The 16,460-nt window shown below is 39.0% G+C and overlaps 1 protein-coding gene across 2 annotated transcripts; it reads left to right on the forward strand.

Moving 5' to 3' along the window:
- The first annotated feature begins 3,077 nt into the window (after positions 1–3,077).
- Positions 3,078–12,974, forward strand: C2H3orf38 (chromosome 2 C3orf38 homolog). 2 transcript variants are annotated; one of them, XM_003893811.5, is made up of 3 exons: positions 3,078–3,558; positions 6,611–6,852; positions 11,051–12,974. In XM_003893811.5, exons 1-3 carry the CDS (start codon positions 3,432–3,434, stop codon positions 11,663–11,665), a joined length of 984 nt encoding a protein of 327 aa, XP_003893860.1. In that variant the 5' UTR covers positions 3,078–3,431; the 3' UTR covers positions 11,666–12,974. The 2 variants fall into 2 exon arrangements, with proteins under 2 accessions (XP_003893860.1, XP_009196667.1); XM_009198403.4 differs by having other exon boundaries at positions 11,054–12,974.
- The last annotated feature ends 3,486 nt before the right edge of the window (positions 12,975–16,460 follow it).

Consider the following 16,460-nt stretch of genomic DNA (forward strand, 5'->3'; position numbering starts at 1 on the left):
TATGGCTCCTGTACCCTGTCTTTGGCTCCAGTCATATTTAAAACCCCCATCTACCCTCATCATGTTATTTTAGTCCATGCATTTTTCACTACTATTCCCTTTACTGGTTGTTCACCTTTTTCCCTGTCCCATCTCTCATTCTTTGATTTAATCCTTCCTAAGCATAACCACTTTGTCAGAAAGCCAGGTCTCTTGATTACTCCCCTAGCATTCCTCCTCTCAATACATGGCAACTAGTTGCCCGAACCAAAACCTTCTAATCATCCCTGACTCTATCATGCCCTTCACTCTAATTCAAGCCACCATTTTCTCTAACCTGGATTATTTTAATAGTCTCCTAACTGGGTTCCCTGCTTCTACCCTTACCCTCCCTTCAGTCTTCACACCAGCAGCCAAAGTAATCCTGTTCTGAGACAAGTCAGATAATGACATTCCTGTTTAAAACCTGCCAGTGCCTTCAAAGCTCATTCATTTATTCAACAAATATTCATTGGATACCTACCGTATGCTGGCCTCTGTAACAGGCAATGAAAAACAAATCCTTGCCTCACAGAGCTCATATTCTATTGGGGGACAACAAACATACAGTATGAGTGCTATGCAGAAAAATAAAGTGGGTAGGAAATGCATAAGTAAGCATGGTGTTGGTGGTGATTTTAAGCAAGATGATGAGGTAAGGCCTCTGATAAGGTGACTTTTGAGCAGGAACCTGACTAAAGTAGGGGAAAGAGTCATTCAGATATCCAAGGTAAGAATATGCCAGGGGCAAGAGCAAAGGCTTTGAGGCAAGAACCTGTGGCAAGTTGAAGGAACAGATGATAAGGGAACCACTGACTAGTCTGGAGAGATTGACAAAATAATGAGAAAGGGATAAAACATGAAAGCTGAAGTCCATATAATGGTCTACAAGGTTCTAGACCTACACTATCCAAGACAGTAGTCACTAGCCACGTGTGGCTATTAAAATTTAAATTCAAATAAAACTTAAAATTCAGTTCCTTAGTTGCACTAAACACAAGAAGCTCAAGAGCCACGTGCCTGATAGTTACTGTATTGGACAGTAAAAAGAACACTGTCATCTCGAAAAGCATCTTGACAGGTTTTATATCAGTGGCTCTTAATTGTGGGTGATTTTGCCCTGCAGGGGACATGTAACAACGTCTGGAGGTAATTTTGGTTGGCGCAGAGAGGGAAGGAGGTGCTACTGGCACCTAGTGGGTAGAGGATGGGGATGCCTTAAGCATCCTACAATGCACAGGACAATCCCCTGGACAAAAGATTATCCTGCCCAAAATGTCAACAGTTCTATGATCAAGAAACCCTGTGTTAGATCAGTCTTGACTGCAACTCTAACCACCTTGCTCATTGCCTCCTCTTGCTCAAACGGGCTCCAGTCTCCTGGACTCCTTCCTCGAAATCTCTTGCTTCTTCCTGACATGCTTCTCCTGCGGTTCACTCACTTTCTTGTGATCTTCAAAGTCACTTAAAGAAGTTTTCCTTTCAACTTGTATAAAATGCTAACATCCTCTCCCATCCCTGTCTTCTGGATTTATTTTTTTCCATAGCATCTCCTGGCCGACTATATAGTTTCTTACATGTTTACTGTCTATTTCCTTCCACCAAAATGCAAGCATTGTTTTTAGCCCTAGTACAAAGAACAATAACTGGCAAGTAGGTGCTCAACTATAATACATTTTTAATGAACGAATGAAGTAAGTTGGACATGCCCTCCACGTGGTCCCACACCAACATATTTTAGCACTTATCTTGCCACCTCTTTACTAACAACACTCCCAAAAGCTCCTTGAAGAAAGGTCAGGGTCACGTCTCTGAACCTTCAATAGTAGCAGGCATTCATTAATACTTAATTTAAAATATGAAGAATTGCTGTGTTGAGCAAATGGTACCCCAAATAACATCCACTGACAATTTCACCATATTTTGAATGCCTTGTTTTAAAGACTACATGTACACTATATGACTGATATTTAGCTATTATTTATTTTTGAGACAGGGTCTCGCTCTGTCACCCAGGTTGGGGTGCAGTGAGTGTGGCGTGATCTCAGCTAACTGCAACTTCTGCCTCCAGAGTTCAAGCGATTCTCCTGCCTCAGTCTCCGAGCAGCTGGGATTACAGGCGTCTGCCACCATGCCAGGCTAATTTTTTGTATTTTTAGTGAAGACGGGGTTTCTTTATGTTGGCCAGGCTGGTCTCGAACTCCTGGCCCCTTGTGATCCGTCCGCCTCAGCCTCCCAAAGTGCTGGGATTACAGGCGTGAGCCACCGCGCCTGGTCAATCCTAATTTTCATATGTAAAAATAAATTTTAAAGTTAAATTTGCTCGCCAGGATCTGCAGATGTGTACATTTCAGCTACTAAATGGCAATACCCCAATTAAATGTCAACTGATCAAAAACAGGCCTTAAAAATGGAAAGAGAAAAAGGCAAGTGACAATTTAGTCCGATTCCTGTTTAGCAGAGCATGACTATTTCTCTCGTCAATGTGTGTTGCTACCATGCCAATAGTAATATCAGCTCTTTAGTAAGAGCCACGCACTGTTCACCCCGCCCCCACAACCCCAAGAGGTAGGCATCTCCACTAGATCCACTTCCATAGGACACTGAAGGGGAAAAGGCTAAGGAGCTTGCTTACAGTCTGAGTAAATGGCGGAGTAAAACCCTGGCAATCTGGCGTCCAGAACCCCCAACCTTAAATTGCGCGCGACATCGCCTCTTCTAAGGCCGAGCCGGCAACAAGGGAAATGGAGGCAAGAGACTGTCCCGGCGTGTTTGAGAGGAAAGTCCGCTGGAAGACGGCCAGGCACAGTGGATTATCTATTTTTAACTTTTCATACTATAATGTTAAACAAAACTAAATTATTTTAGTTTACTTAATTTAAGGAATCAAACTACCGGCTCACCCAACTCAGAAGTGGCCGCAGAAGACATTCAAGCGCTCCCGGGGGCCTGGCCCGCGGGCGGGGAGGAGCCGCCTCCATTGGACGGCCCCGCGGCATCACGGGAGCTCGCAGTGCACCCGGCTTGCCGGCTGCTTTCTACGCACCTGCACCTGCGCAGCCCTCCAAGGCGCTCTTTTGGAGGAGGGACTTCTCTTTCGGAGGAGGGACTTCTCTTTCGGTAACCAGCTCCCTTGCTGAAAGTGTATGTTCTCCATATAAACCCGGCACTTCCCTTAATTGAGATACGTGGGACTTCACTCCGTCCCCAGCCCGGAACCACAAGTGGGAGCACTTTGTTTCCTGATTGACCTCTTTGGCGATTACTTCCGCCCAGGGGCCTGGAATACTCGAGGCCCTTCGACGGCGAACAACAAGAAAGGCACTTCCGGTGTCTGTTGCCAGGCGCGGGCCCAGTGGGCCGTAGGGGCGACGTTATTGCCGTCGTCTTTACCCCCAGCCCCGGGGGTGGAGATGTCGGGACTCAGCTCTTCAGAGATGGAGGGCTGCCGTAACCTACTTGGCCTACTGGACAACGACGAGATCATGGCCCTATGCGACACCGTCACCAACCGCCTCGTGCAGCCTGAAGACCGCCAAGGTAAGGGCGGACCCTTCCCCTAGAAGGCTGCCGCCCCTCCCCTGGCCTCACGCCTACCCTGCTTAGGCAGAATCCTCGGGAATCTGGGCCGCCGCGGCGGATCCATGGCTCTGCAACTACTACCCAGACTTGGGCTGCCGGGTCAAGGGAGGGAGGTGGTGGTGGTGATGATGGCGCGGCTTCCAGGTTTTATCCATTCAGTATTATGGGCAGCGCTTGTTGATTCAAGGATTCGGAATAAGTCATTAGTAATTTTTAAAATTTTTCTGGGGAGCCAGAATGTTTTGCATTTTCAGTTCCGATCAGCTGAAGAGAGTCAGCTGCCGCTCGGGCTTTTTTCTTCAAGTTTGAGTGGGAGGAGGTTGGCAAACATTTTCTATGTCTCTGGTAAAAAGCAGCTACTGTAATTAAATGGCAGACACCTTGAATCCATGTCTCTTTTTGGAGGCAAAATTTTTCAGAGCTAAGTTTTCGTACTAGGAATACATACAAGCGAGCTAAATACATATTCCGGTGGATTTTTAAGGGCTGTTAGTGCGAAGCCTGATTGTGACTAGTCCATGTAAAAATGTAAAGCGTTTGTTCATTTTGTGTGTCGGGTAGCTAGTTTTATTTTAAATTTGCTGAATTTTACTTCAAAACGTGAAAAATTCCAGATTCCCATATTAGTATACGATTATCTTTAAAAGATTCTGCCCTTTTAAAACTGGGTTTTTCTGCTTAAGTCGGATTTCGTTTTTGGCATTGAAGAAAGTCATTTATCACTTTGAGCCATGGACACTAAAAGAGGAAATTCCAAAGAATTAAGACCTAAAATAGCTTTAGACTTACATGGTTCTTCAGTGTTTGCCTTACATGCCTTCACCTTCTTACAGTCATGGTGAGTGTGAATTTAAAATTATAATGGATAAAATGCTGCATTTAATTGATAGGGTATCTAAAAGCAAATAGGAAAAAAATTCCTAGTTCAAAAACGTTTAAATGACTTGAAGAAACATTGTTGGGGGGTGGGGGGAGGAATAACATTTAAGCATATGAAAGTATACTCAGTGTCTTTAGAAACTAATGAAATGAAAACCAGAAACAGAAGTTGTCTTTTCTGTGTACCAGATTGGAAAAAAAATTATAAAGTATAAACTTCAAGTGTTCATGATCAGGTGAAGCAACTCGTTGACAACTAGTGAAGGAGTTTAAGTTAAAACTACCACTTTGAAGAACAGATTTGACATCTCCTAAAATGGCAGATTAGACACATACTCGAGACCGACCTAGTCTTCTCAAACTTGAATATGCTTTTGAATCTCTCAGGGATCTTGTTAAAATGCAGGTTCTGATTCGTTAGTTTTAGGGGAGGCCCAGAAATTCTGCTTCTGACAAGCTCCAGGTTGATGCTCATACTGCTTGCCCCTTTGGGCACTGGGAGATACGTATGAGAATTTCAAAGTAACAGCGTTTGTAATTGGACACAGAATAGAAGTCTGTAAACAGAAGAATAGCTAGATACCTTGTGTACAGTCATATAACTAATTATGATATAGCAGTGAAAGTGAGCTAGCTATGTGTATCAGATTACTCCAGAAAATATTAAGTGAAAAGCTGATTATAGAAAACTATATACTGTATATGGATGGATTGAATTTATAGCACAATTTAAAACATACCAAACCAAATATAGTTCAGGGATATATACTTATGCTGTACAGCTATTAAAAAAGGGAAATTTTAAAGCAACATTTAGTATAGTAGCTACTCTGAGGTGGATGAGAAGAAAGAGGAATAGCATTAGGGAAGAGACGAAATGGGGGCCTCAAAGATAGTACTATTTCTTACGTCCTAAGTTAGGAGGTATGCATATGGAAGTTCGTCTTATTGCCATTCTGTATGATTCCCACGTGTCAGAAATATTCTTTGGTCTGTGTTTATTATAAATATTTTAAAATAGAAGTCGGCCAGGCGTGGTGGCTCACGCCTGTAATCCCTGCACTTTGGGAGGCCGAGGCAGGTGGATCATCTGAGGTCAAGAGTTCGAGACCAGCCTGGCCAACATGGTGAAACCCTGTCTCTACTAAAAATACAAAAATTAGCTGGGTGTGGTGGCATGCACCTGTAACCCCTTGGGAGACTGAGGCAGGAGAATCCCTTGAACCCAGGAGGTGGAGGTTGCAGTCAGCCAAGATCGCGCCAATGCAGTCCAGGCTGGGTGACAGAGCGAGACTCCATCTCAAAAGAATAAAAATTAAAATAAAAAGTATAAAAATATAAGCCCTGGTTCTCCACTTTCTAGAAATACAATAATTGGGCCAGATGTGGTGGATCACGCCTGTAATCCCAGTACTTTAGGAGGCCAAGGCAGGCAGATCACGAGGTCAGGAGATCGAGACCATCCTTGCTAACATGGTGAAACCCAGTCTCTACTAAAAAAAAAAATACAAAAAAATTTAGCTGGGTGTGGTGTCGGGCGCCTGTAGTCCCAGCTACTCAGGAGCCTGGGACAGGAGAATGACGTCAACCCGGGAGGCAGAGCTTGCAGTGAGCCAAGGTCGCACCACTGCATGCCAGCTTGGGCGTCGGAGAAAGACTCGTCTCAAAAAAAAAAATAATAATAATAATCGATACCTAATATGGCCTCAACTTTCATTATCTGTAGAGGAGATAGGACTAAAATTCCTTGACATCTAAAATATTGTTGTAATTGTCCCTATTTTTAGAGGTTGTACATGAATTTAGGACTGTTGGCCTTATTAGAAAAAAATGTTTTTTCTGGCTTGAATGTTTTCTTAAAATGCAATTCTTTAAGAGAAAATGCTAAACTTTCACTGTCACTTATGGGAAGTGAAAAGAAGAGATTTTAGGTAAGGGAAGTTTAAGGCATAAAGACATTAAAAGAAAACTGACAATGGACTTCCTATTTTTTTAAAGTGATGGCTATCATGCAACAGCAGTAATATTGTGAAAATAGCTTATAAATATTATTTAATAGAGTTTCTACTGACCTGGCACAAATTTGTAAGTGCCTCATGATTTTTTGTTAATCTTCGCAATTTCTTTCTAGATGCTGTTCGTGCGATATTAGTGTACAGCCAAAGTGCAGAAGAACTTCTAAGGCGTAGAAAAGTCCACCGAGAAGTTATATTTAAGTACTTGGCAACACAGGGGATTATTATACCTCCAGCTACTGAAAAACACAATCTTATTCAGCATGCGAAAGATTACTGGCAAAAGCAACCACAACTGAAATTGAAGGAAACGCCAGAGCCAGTTACAAAGACAGAGGACATCCAACTCTTTCAACAGGTAAAATAAATCTTAGAGTTCTTTTCTGAACCTTTGTTCTGTCTGAAACTTTGTTGATAATCCTAAATCTTGGGGAACATGGTTAGTAATGTTTGTGGGGTTTTTTTATTTTTATTTTTTAAGAGATTCTTGCTCTGTTGCCCAGGCTGAAGTGCAGTGGTATAATTGTAGCTCACTGCAGCCTTGAATTTCTGGGCTCAAGTGATCCACCCGCTCTGCCTCCTGAGTAGCTAGGGCTACAGGCATGTACCACCATGCCTGGCTAATTTTTAAAATGCTTTGTAGGGATAGGGTCTCAACTATGTTGCCCAGGCTGTTCTTGAACTCCTGGCCTCAAGTGGTCCTCCCACCTCAGCTGGTATTACAGGCAAGAGCCACCATGCCTAGCCTATTTTATTTATATTTTGTAATTTTAACTTTGTTTCATATCCTATCAATCCCGAAGGAAGAGACCAGTAAAGCAACTAAAAGAAAAAATGTTTCTGACATATCGTGGTATGTATGTAATCATCTATTGATATGTGAGAGAAAAAGTATTTTTCAATATCAGCATCATCAAATGAGGACTATTAGATTTTTAGAGAGTAAACTGCAAGGTTAATTTTTTTTTTTTCAGCGAAATACTGTTCATTTAAAAAAGGACTGCTGATACATGCAACAACCTGTATGAATCTCAAAAACATTAAGTAGAGCGAAACAAGCCAGACATAACATACTATCTAATTACTTTTATATTAAAGCCACTTCCAGGCAAAGCTAGCATTTGATGATAGATACCAGAGCAGTGGCTGCTTTGAGTGAGGGCGGGGAATTCAAAGTGAATGGAAAAGGGGCCTGAGGAAATGTTCTGGGGTGATTGAAATGTTTTGTATTTTGATCTAGATGATGGTTATGTAGCTGCATACGTTTGTCAACATTCCTCATGCTGTGTGTTTAGATTTGTGATTTTACTATATGTAAATTAATTCCTTAATAAAATACTATTATAAAATAAGCTGTAAATTAAATGGAATTAACTTCAAGTTTATATTGAGTTTATATATTTCCATTGAACAATCACTAGTGCTGGTTAAAAGTGGCTTATCGACTTACTCATTCCTTTTTTTTTCCTCAAATATTACTGATTTGTTTATATGCAAATACCTATTTTTTAATATATCTTCACTTTTTTTTTTTTAAATTATACTTTTAAGTTCTAGGGTACATGTGCACAACGTGCAGGTTTGTTACATATGTATACATATGCCATGTTGGTGTGCTGCACCCATTAACTCGTCATTTACATTAGGTGTATCTCCTAATGCTATCCCTCCCCTCTCCCCCCTCCCCACAATAGACCCCGGTGTGTGATGTTCCCCTTCCTGTGTCCAAGTGATCTCATTGTTCAATTCCCACCTATGAGTGAGAACATGCGGTGTTTGGTTTTCTGTTCTTGCAATAGTTTGCTGAGAATGATGGTTTCCAGCTGCATCCATATCCCTACAAAGGACACAAACTCATCCTTTTTTATGGCTGCATAATATTCCATGGTGTATATGTGCCACATTTTCTTAATCCAGTCTGTCACAGATGGACATTTGGGTTGATTCCAAGTCTTTGCTATTGTGAATAGTGCCACAATAAACATACGTGTGCATGTGTCTTTATAGCAGCATGCCTTATAATCCTTTGGGTATATACCCAGTAATGGGATGTCTGGGTCAAATGGTATTTCTAGTTCTAGATCCTTGAGAAATCGCCACACGGTTTTCCACAATAGTTGAACTAGTTTACAATCCCACCAACAGTGTAAAAGTGTTCCTATTTCTCCACTTCCTCTCCAGCACCTGTTGTTTCCTGATTTTTTAATGATTGCCATTCTAACTGGTGTGAGATGGTCTCTCATTGTGGTTTTGATTTGCATTTCTCTGATGGCCAGTGATGATGAGCATTTTTTCATGTGTCTGTTGGCTGTATGAATGTCTTCTTTTGAGAAGTGTCTGTTCATATCCTTTGCCCACTTTTTGATGGGGTTGTTTTTTTCTTGCAAATTTGATTGAGTTCTTTGTAGGTTCTGGATATTAGCCCTTTGTCAGATGAGTAGATTGCAAAAATTTTCTCCCATTCTGTAGGTTGCCTGTTCACTCTGATAGCAGTTTCTTTTGCCGTGCAGAAGCTCTTTAATTTAATGAGATCCCATTTGTCAATTTTGGCTTTTGTTGCCGTTGCTTTTGGTGTTTTAGACATGAAGTCCTTGCCCATGCCTATGTCCTGAATGGTATTACCTAGGTTTTCTTCTAGGGTTTTTATGGTTTTAGGTCTAATGCAAGGTTAATTTTAACTTTAGCTCTGTGTAATTTTTTTTCACTTTAGAAGAATTTTATTGCAAATTCTTTCTCAGTTTGTTTTTGGTATTGCAAAAATGTCATGAAAACAACCTAAAATTTTACTTTAAAAATTTTTTTTTTTTTTTTTTAGGTTCCAGGGTATGTGTGCAGGTTTGTTAGACAGGTAAACATGTGCCATGGCGTTTTGCTGCACCTGTCAACCTATCACCTAGGTGTGAAGCCCAGCATGCATTAGCTGTTTTTCTTGATGCCCCGCCCCTACATTGGAACCTAAATATTTTTTATGCTTTTTTTTTTTTCTAGCTAGAAAAAGTTCTATTGTAGAAATTTTCTCCAGCGGACATTGGCTGTTTCTGTTCTTTGTATCTCCACCGTACATTTTAGATATTGCACAAATATTTAAGTGTTGCTTGAATTAACCTCTAGGTAATTTGCAGATTTTTAAACTACATACCACATTTTTTGAATTAATGAGGTTTCAGAGTGAGAAAGCTTTGCCTTCACATTAGGAAAGAATCTTCTAAGAGTTTTCTTACTTTATATACTGATAAGAGCATTGACTTTGAACTCATACAGATACAACTTCAAATTAGGGTCTGCCATATACTAGGTGTGTTAACTTAGGCAAATAACTTGACCTTTCCGAGCCTTGTTTTTTTAATCTATAAAATGATCATAATAATATCTATGTCCTAGGGCTTATTGTGAAGGTAGGAAGAAATAGCTCTTAAGTACCACACACAGTGCCCAGTATATTGAATAGCAGGTGCTCAGTGAACCTAAGATCTCATACATCTTGGTAAAGTAGTGTTGTGGAACATATGGATGAATGAGATCTAGTCTATTAGGTAGATTTTTACAGTAACTTTTTTTTTTTTTTTTGAGGCAAAGTCTGTCCTGTCACCCAGGTTGGAGTACAGTGGCATGATCTCAACTCACTGCAGCCTCCGCCCTCTGGGTTCAAGTGCTTCTCCTGCCTTAGCCTCCCGAGTAGCTGGAATTACCAGCATGCGCCACTACACTCAGCTAATTTTTGTATTTTTAGTAGAGACGGGGTTTCACCATGTTGACCAGACTAGTCTTGAACTCCTGACCTCAAGTGATCTGCCTGCCTCGGCCTCCCAAAGTGCCGAGATTACAGGCATGAGCCACCGCGCCCAGCTTACTGTAACATTTTCTTTGAAAAAAGAAAAATAATAGAATAAAATTAATCCCAGTTATAGAAAATAACCTGTTTCAATCACCGTTAGAATATCTGTTTAAAGACAAATGAAAATGCTTACTTATATCAACTTTATGTAATTTATATACAAAATGTGAACATCTTGAAGGTTTGGAGTCTCGCTCTGTTGCACGGGCTGGAATGCAGTGGTGCTATCTTGGCTCACTGCGACCTCCACCTCCCAAGTTCAAGTGATTCTCCTGCCTCAGCCTCCCGAGTAGCTGAGAATACAGGCACAGGCCACCATGCCCGGCTAATTTTTGTATTTTTAGTAGAGACGGGGTTTCACTATGTTGACCAGGCTGGTCTCGAACTCCTGACCTCGCCATCCGCCTGCTTCAGCCTCCCAAAGTGCTGGGATTACAGACGTGAGCCACTGCACCCGCCCAGTTCATACTAATTTTTTTTTTACTAAACCTTACTCTCTTAGCTGAATTTTCAGCAATTTAAGCTGGAAATTTCTAAAATGATTTTTCTCCTTTTGAAAAAAGATTTTTTACTATGCATAATGGGTTCAGCAAGTTCACATATAGTTCATTTCTCTCTGGTGTAATGGGTGCATTCAAACTTTGAATAGGATAGATAGAAAAATAAATATGAAAGTTAAACCTTGGTGTTATTTTGTATTTATTTTATTTGTTTCAATCAGCAGGTGAAAGAAGATAAAAAAGCTGAAAAAGTTGATTTTCGTCGCCTAGGGGAAGAATTCTGTCATTGGTTCTTTGGACTCCTTAATTCTCAGAATCCTTTTCTGGGACCACCTCAAGATGAATGGGGGCCACAGCACTTCTGGCATGATGTGAAGCTTAGGTTTTATTACAACACATCAGAACAAAATGTTACGGACTACCATGGAGCAGAAATCGTGAGCCTTCGTTTGCTGTCACTAGTAAAAGAAGAATTTCTTTTTCTCAGCCCCAACCTAGATTCACATGGACTGAAATGTGCATCTTCTCCTCATGGACTGGTTATGGTTGGAGTTGCTGGGACTGTCCATCGAGGAAACACTTGTTTGGGCATTTTTGAACAAATTTTTGGACTCATCCGCTGCCCTTTTGTGGAGAATACTTGGAAAATCAAATTTATTAACCTGAAAATTAGGGGAGAGAGTTCCCTTGCTCCTGGAACATTACCGAAACCAGCTGTTAAATTTGAACAAAGTGATCTAGAGGCCTTTTATAATGTAATCACTTTATGTGGTACCAGCGAAGTACGACATAATGTAAAGCAGTTTTTGGATAGTGGAACTGGGGACCAAGTTTGATGTAGTGGAAATTAGACATTGCTTAACAAAAGAGAACTGGGTTTACCTGACCCTCTAAAGCACTAAGTACTGTCAGCCTGAAAAAATCTTCTGTACAGAAACTCTTCCAAATACTGTATCAGTAATGTCTGAATTATTTCAGATGTGAAAATTGACATATTTTAGTTGAAATACCTTTCTGGACTACAGACTTACATATTATGTGAATACTTACTATTTCTACCCGAATTGCAGCAAATGTTCTGAAAGCTTAATGCAAATAAATCCGACTTTAGATCTGACAGCTAACTGTGTGCCTTAGAAACCAGGTAATATTTTCCTTTTACTTAGTGAATATTCTGCTAATATCTGCACTTTTCATGTGGGAAAGGATTAATAATGGTCCAGGCTTCCCCTCTTTAAGTTTCTTGTTTACTTTTGTCTAACTCTGGATAATTGTATTTTACAAATACATCTCACCGTAGTATATTTTTAAAACTATTAAGTATTTTAGATCAAAGGTCTCATTTTAGAAAATTTAACATTCTTTTTGCAAAAAAGTCCAATAATTTGAAAGTTTAAGAAAAACTTACTACCTCTTTAAATATTTGAGACACGTTTTTCAAAGTTATCAGCTATAGTCCAAGCTCAATATCTTTTGTAATCTGCACATTTTCCTTACTGTTTTTGGGCAATGATAAATGCTGTTCTCAAAACAGACTTTATTCTTACCTAGGCTTCAGCCAACAGTTTTATAGAGCTGTTACTGTAATATGATATAGAGGAAATATGCTGTTGAAATTTTAAAGGTATGTCTAGTTCCTAACTTTTAAACGAATTACTCTTCTTCCTCTTGGTTGATCTTGGCAGAGGTGACAAAAAAACCCAAAACAACCCCATGCATTTATAATGTGTGTTTACACATATACATAAGTATACATATACTCCCACATTATAGCTTAGAATGTTTAGTTTTTTACCTTTCTGTTACTAGGTTTGAGTTACATGGTTGAGTTGCCAAATTATTTACATGCTTTGAAGTTTAAATTCTTCATCACCTAGCAACTGTTTGCTGATCATGGATTTTCTTAGTTACTTTAATTTATAAAAGTACCGTTTGGAAAAAAACTCAATTGGAAAATGTGATGATGTATTCGTACATGTTACTTTTTCCTTTGCTATAATCATCTAGGGATACTGATAAGAATTTTGGAAATAGGCTGAAAACTCATCCTTTTTGTTTTTTTAATGCTATGTCTCTTATGAGGAATATGAATTGGTATGTCCTAAAATAAGAATAAAGGAGGGAAATCCCTTTTGTCTGCTATAAGAATAGTGCATCATTCATATTTAATTTGTAGTTTTGTTGCTCTTAAAGTTTTAGGCATTTAACCAGAACAAAGAAAATTTTATAACTGCTAGTTACACTATTATTGTAATATAATTAAGTATAAAGAAAAGAGTGTGCAAAATAATTTCCTCTCATGTTTTTATAAAGGTACACAATCAGGTCACAAATCCATCTTTATCCATCCTATACCTCTGCTTGAGTTTTGAAAACAGGGTTACCTTTTATTCCTTAGGTTGAAGTTTGAAATACCATTATAAAGTGTAATAGATAAACATCCTAAGTAAAGGATGAAATTAAAAACCATTCCTGTTGCCACAGATACTCAAAAAGGGCAGGGATTTCCTCTAGGTACCTTTAGTATTGAACTTTTGAGTTCGTGTAAAGCGCAAATAAGGCTGCAATTTCTGCACATGGTTTTGATTCAACCTTAAAAATTTAAAATCCTTTTGATAGTCTTAAGATTCTTGAGGATTAATGCTATTTTATTTCATGTTTATTTCACGAATCCCTAGATGTGGGCACACTGTACAGCCTAATGTTGGAGTGAATGTGTTAATGAATGAGCGAAAAGCAACTTGTATACAAAAGGCTTTTCCGCTTCTGGAGTTCATCTTTGGTTCTTCTCATTAGTGTTACTTTTTCAGTCACGTAGTTTCTTTGAGTTTCATACTTGAATACGCAGAAACTTTTAAGCCCCCAAAATAACTCAGATTTGGGAGGAGAAAGATACTGACTTTAAAAGCCCAGGGTCAGTAACAGACCCTGAGATTCCTGAGGCTACCTGGAAAACATTACAGGGGAAGTGTGTGAAAAAACAGTATTTGGAGGAGAAAGACCTAGAGGAATTGAAATCTATTGGTGAAGCTTGAAGCTTGATCAGCCTTTTGTGAGAATAGCCAAAAACACACTGCCAGGATTGAACCCTACTTGTGCTATGACCCCATTAGTCTGTTCATGTCAGGGAATGGCGGAGAAAGAACCCTGTTGTAGTTCTCTGTTTTGATATACCCAACTGGTATTTGGAAAGTCTGGAGTCAGTCGTAAAGGAGAATACCATACACATAATTCATCATAATTGGGCGGTCAAACTGGGGAGACCGTCTGGCCCTTTACTTGCTGTAGGCTAATTTGCCATAGCCTAATAACAGGGCATACATAGTAAATATCCTTTTTTGTTAAAATTTTTTAAAAATTGTAATAGTTATGTTAGAATACTTTGTTAGAATCCAGAATGTGAAATAACATACTTCATGTGTCTTCTTACCAAAAATACCAACGATAAGGGAAAAAGCCATCTTTAATTTATTAAATCAACTTGAAAATGGCAAACAAGATAGCAGATCAAGAAATGTTCTGGGTTTTCAGAAAGGTAACGTTTTTATACTAAAAGAAGGTTAGTTACCTAGTACCAGTAAGAAATTGTAATCGTGTCTGAAAAAAGATTTAAAGAACAGTGGCTTAAAAAAAAGTACAAAACTGCGTTTTAACAAAATAGATCATATGGCTAAGTAGATCAAAAAAATGAATGCAAACCACACTGTAATGTTATCTTAGGATATCTCTGTTTTCACAAACTTAGATGACCTTTTCTTTCTGGGTTGTGGAAGTTGGTCATACAAGTCGAGTGCTGTGTTCTTTCTCAGGAAAAATGTTTGCATGAATTTTTAGAGTTTTTACATATTTCATTGAGTCAACGGGTTTCACTAAAACATCTGTGCGTCTTATTCTCCATGTGTGGAAAATCCTGCCGTAATGATAATTTCATTTCCCCCAGACGACTACTGTATTAGAAAGTGGAAATATTTATAAAAGATTTTGTGGTATTTTTAAGTCCTTAAGTTAGCTAAGCCTTTTTTATGAGTGAAAGGATAATCTCTAGGAAATGTTAGTTTATGATAGTTGTAACTTGTGAATTTTGGTTTTCAGATATGGAGACAAAACCAACCAAAATACTGTCAAGTGGAACGTAAAAATATTAATTCAGAATTTATCTTATTTTGCCAAGATAAATTTAATGAAGAATAACATACTTTGGAGAAAGTGATAAAAACGTGAAAAATTTAGAAATGATTCTCCAGACCTTTACAAAAACTTTTGCTGAGAAATTATTTAGAAATAATTGTATATTGCTAATTCTGATGAAGGATTTTGAAAATAGGAATATTTTTTCTTCCAGGCCTATCTATGTATGTGATCTCACCTTATACCTCTTCTTCCTGCCTCTCCCCTCACCCCCAAAATCCTATTCGTAACCTTTGTTATTTACCCAGTTTTGATGCAGATAGCACAGTGTCCATGTTAGGAAACAACACTTTCTGAATTGGGATTCTCTGCAAGTTTATTTGGCGTATATTTGTTGAGCATCTATTGATAAGTCACTGAATCAGATACAAGACAAAATAATACATCAGTAGATTATTTACATAAACTTACATTGGATTCAGATCTCAGTCTCTGGGTTTAGGTTTTCTCAAGGTCGAAACTTTTTTAGGCCCTTTGTCGAAGGATTCAGATCCTTTTATATGGTTTGGAAAATTTTTTAATTGAAATTTTAAACAGCCATATGACTCTAGCTAACCATGTAGTTTTTGTTGTTGTTGTTGTTGGTTTTTTTTGAGACAGAGTCTCACTCTGTCACCTAGGCTGGAGAGCAGTGGCATGATCTCGGCTCACTGCAACCTCTGTCTCCCAGGTTCAAGCGATTCTCCTGCCTCAGGCTCCTGAGTAGCTGCGACTACAGGTGCGTGCCGCCACGCCCGGCTAATTTTTTTTGTATTTTTAATAGAGACGGGGTTTTACCGTGGTAGCCAGGATGGTCTCGATTTCCTGACCTCGTGTTGCACCTGCCTTGGCCTCCCAAATTTCTGGGATTACGGGCGTGAGCCACCGTGCCTGGTGCCATAGAGATGTTATCAATACAAAATACAGGACATTTTGACAGGCCACTTTATTTAGAATTGGAAACAAAAGTTTCCAAATTGAATGCGCTAAATGCTTTTAGCTTTATTTTTCTAGTCTGAACCTTTGCAGTAGCCTTTCAGTAAGATGTAAATATTGAAATTAATTGTAATATTTACTGTGGTATATAAAACCGGAAACTCCAGAACTACTTGTGTTAGTCATGAAATCACTGGCCTAGAGTTTGGTAGCTTCTAACTTCTAATGCCAGTACTGCTAAATCTTTTCTTTTTTTTTTTTGTGAGTCATTTGGTGAGGCTCTTGATTAGTCATTTTCATCTTCAGTTTGTAGATATCATAAGTCTCAGGTATGCAATGAGTTATACTTGAATTAATAAATTCAAGGTTTGAAGGAAAAATCACCCACTGCCAACTCTTACTTGTCTGATTCAGTGTTTTCTGAACAAAAAATAACGGGAAAGACTTTTCCTTAAAACATTTAATTTGTAAGTTTGCATCTTTTCCATGTCTCATCTTTTACTATACTAATCATTTGTATTACACTTA

This window comes from Papio anubis, chromosome 2 (genome assembly GCF_008728515.1).
Source record: "Papio anubis isolate 15944 chromosome 2, Panubis1.0, whole genome shotgun sequence".
Classification (NCBI taxonomy): Eukaryota; Metazoa; Chordata; class Mammalia; order Primates; family Cercopithecidae; genus Papio; species Papio anubis.

Bases quoted from the DNA above. Each gene is read 5' to 3' on its own strand.
- C2H3orf38 (XM_003893811.5), top strand. From the start codon at position 3,432: ATGTCGGGACTCAGCTCTTCAGAGATGGAGGGCTGCCGTAACCTACTT. The intron at 3,559-6,610 runs GTAAGGGCGGAC...ATTTCTTTCTAG, and splicing joins GCAGCCTGAAGACCGCCAAG to ATGCTGTTCGTGCGATATTA. The intron at 6,853-11,050 runs GTAAAATAAATC...TGTTTCAATCAG, and splicing joins ACATCCAACTCTTTCAACAG to CAGGTGAAAGAAGATAAAAA.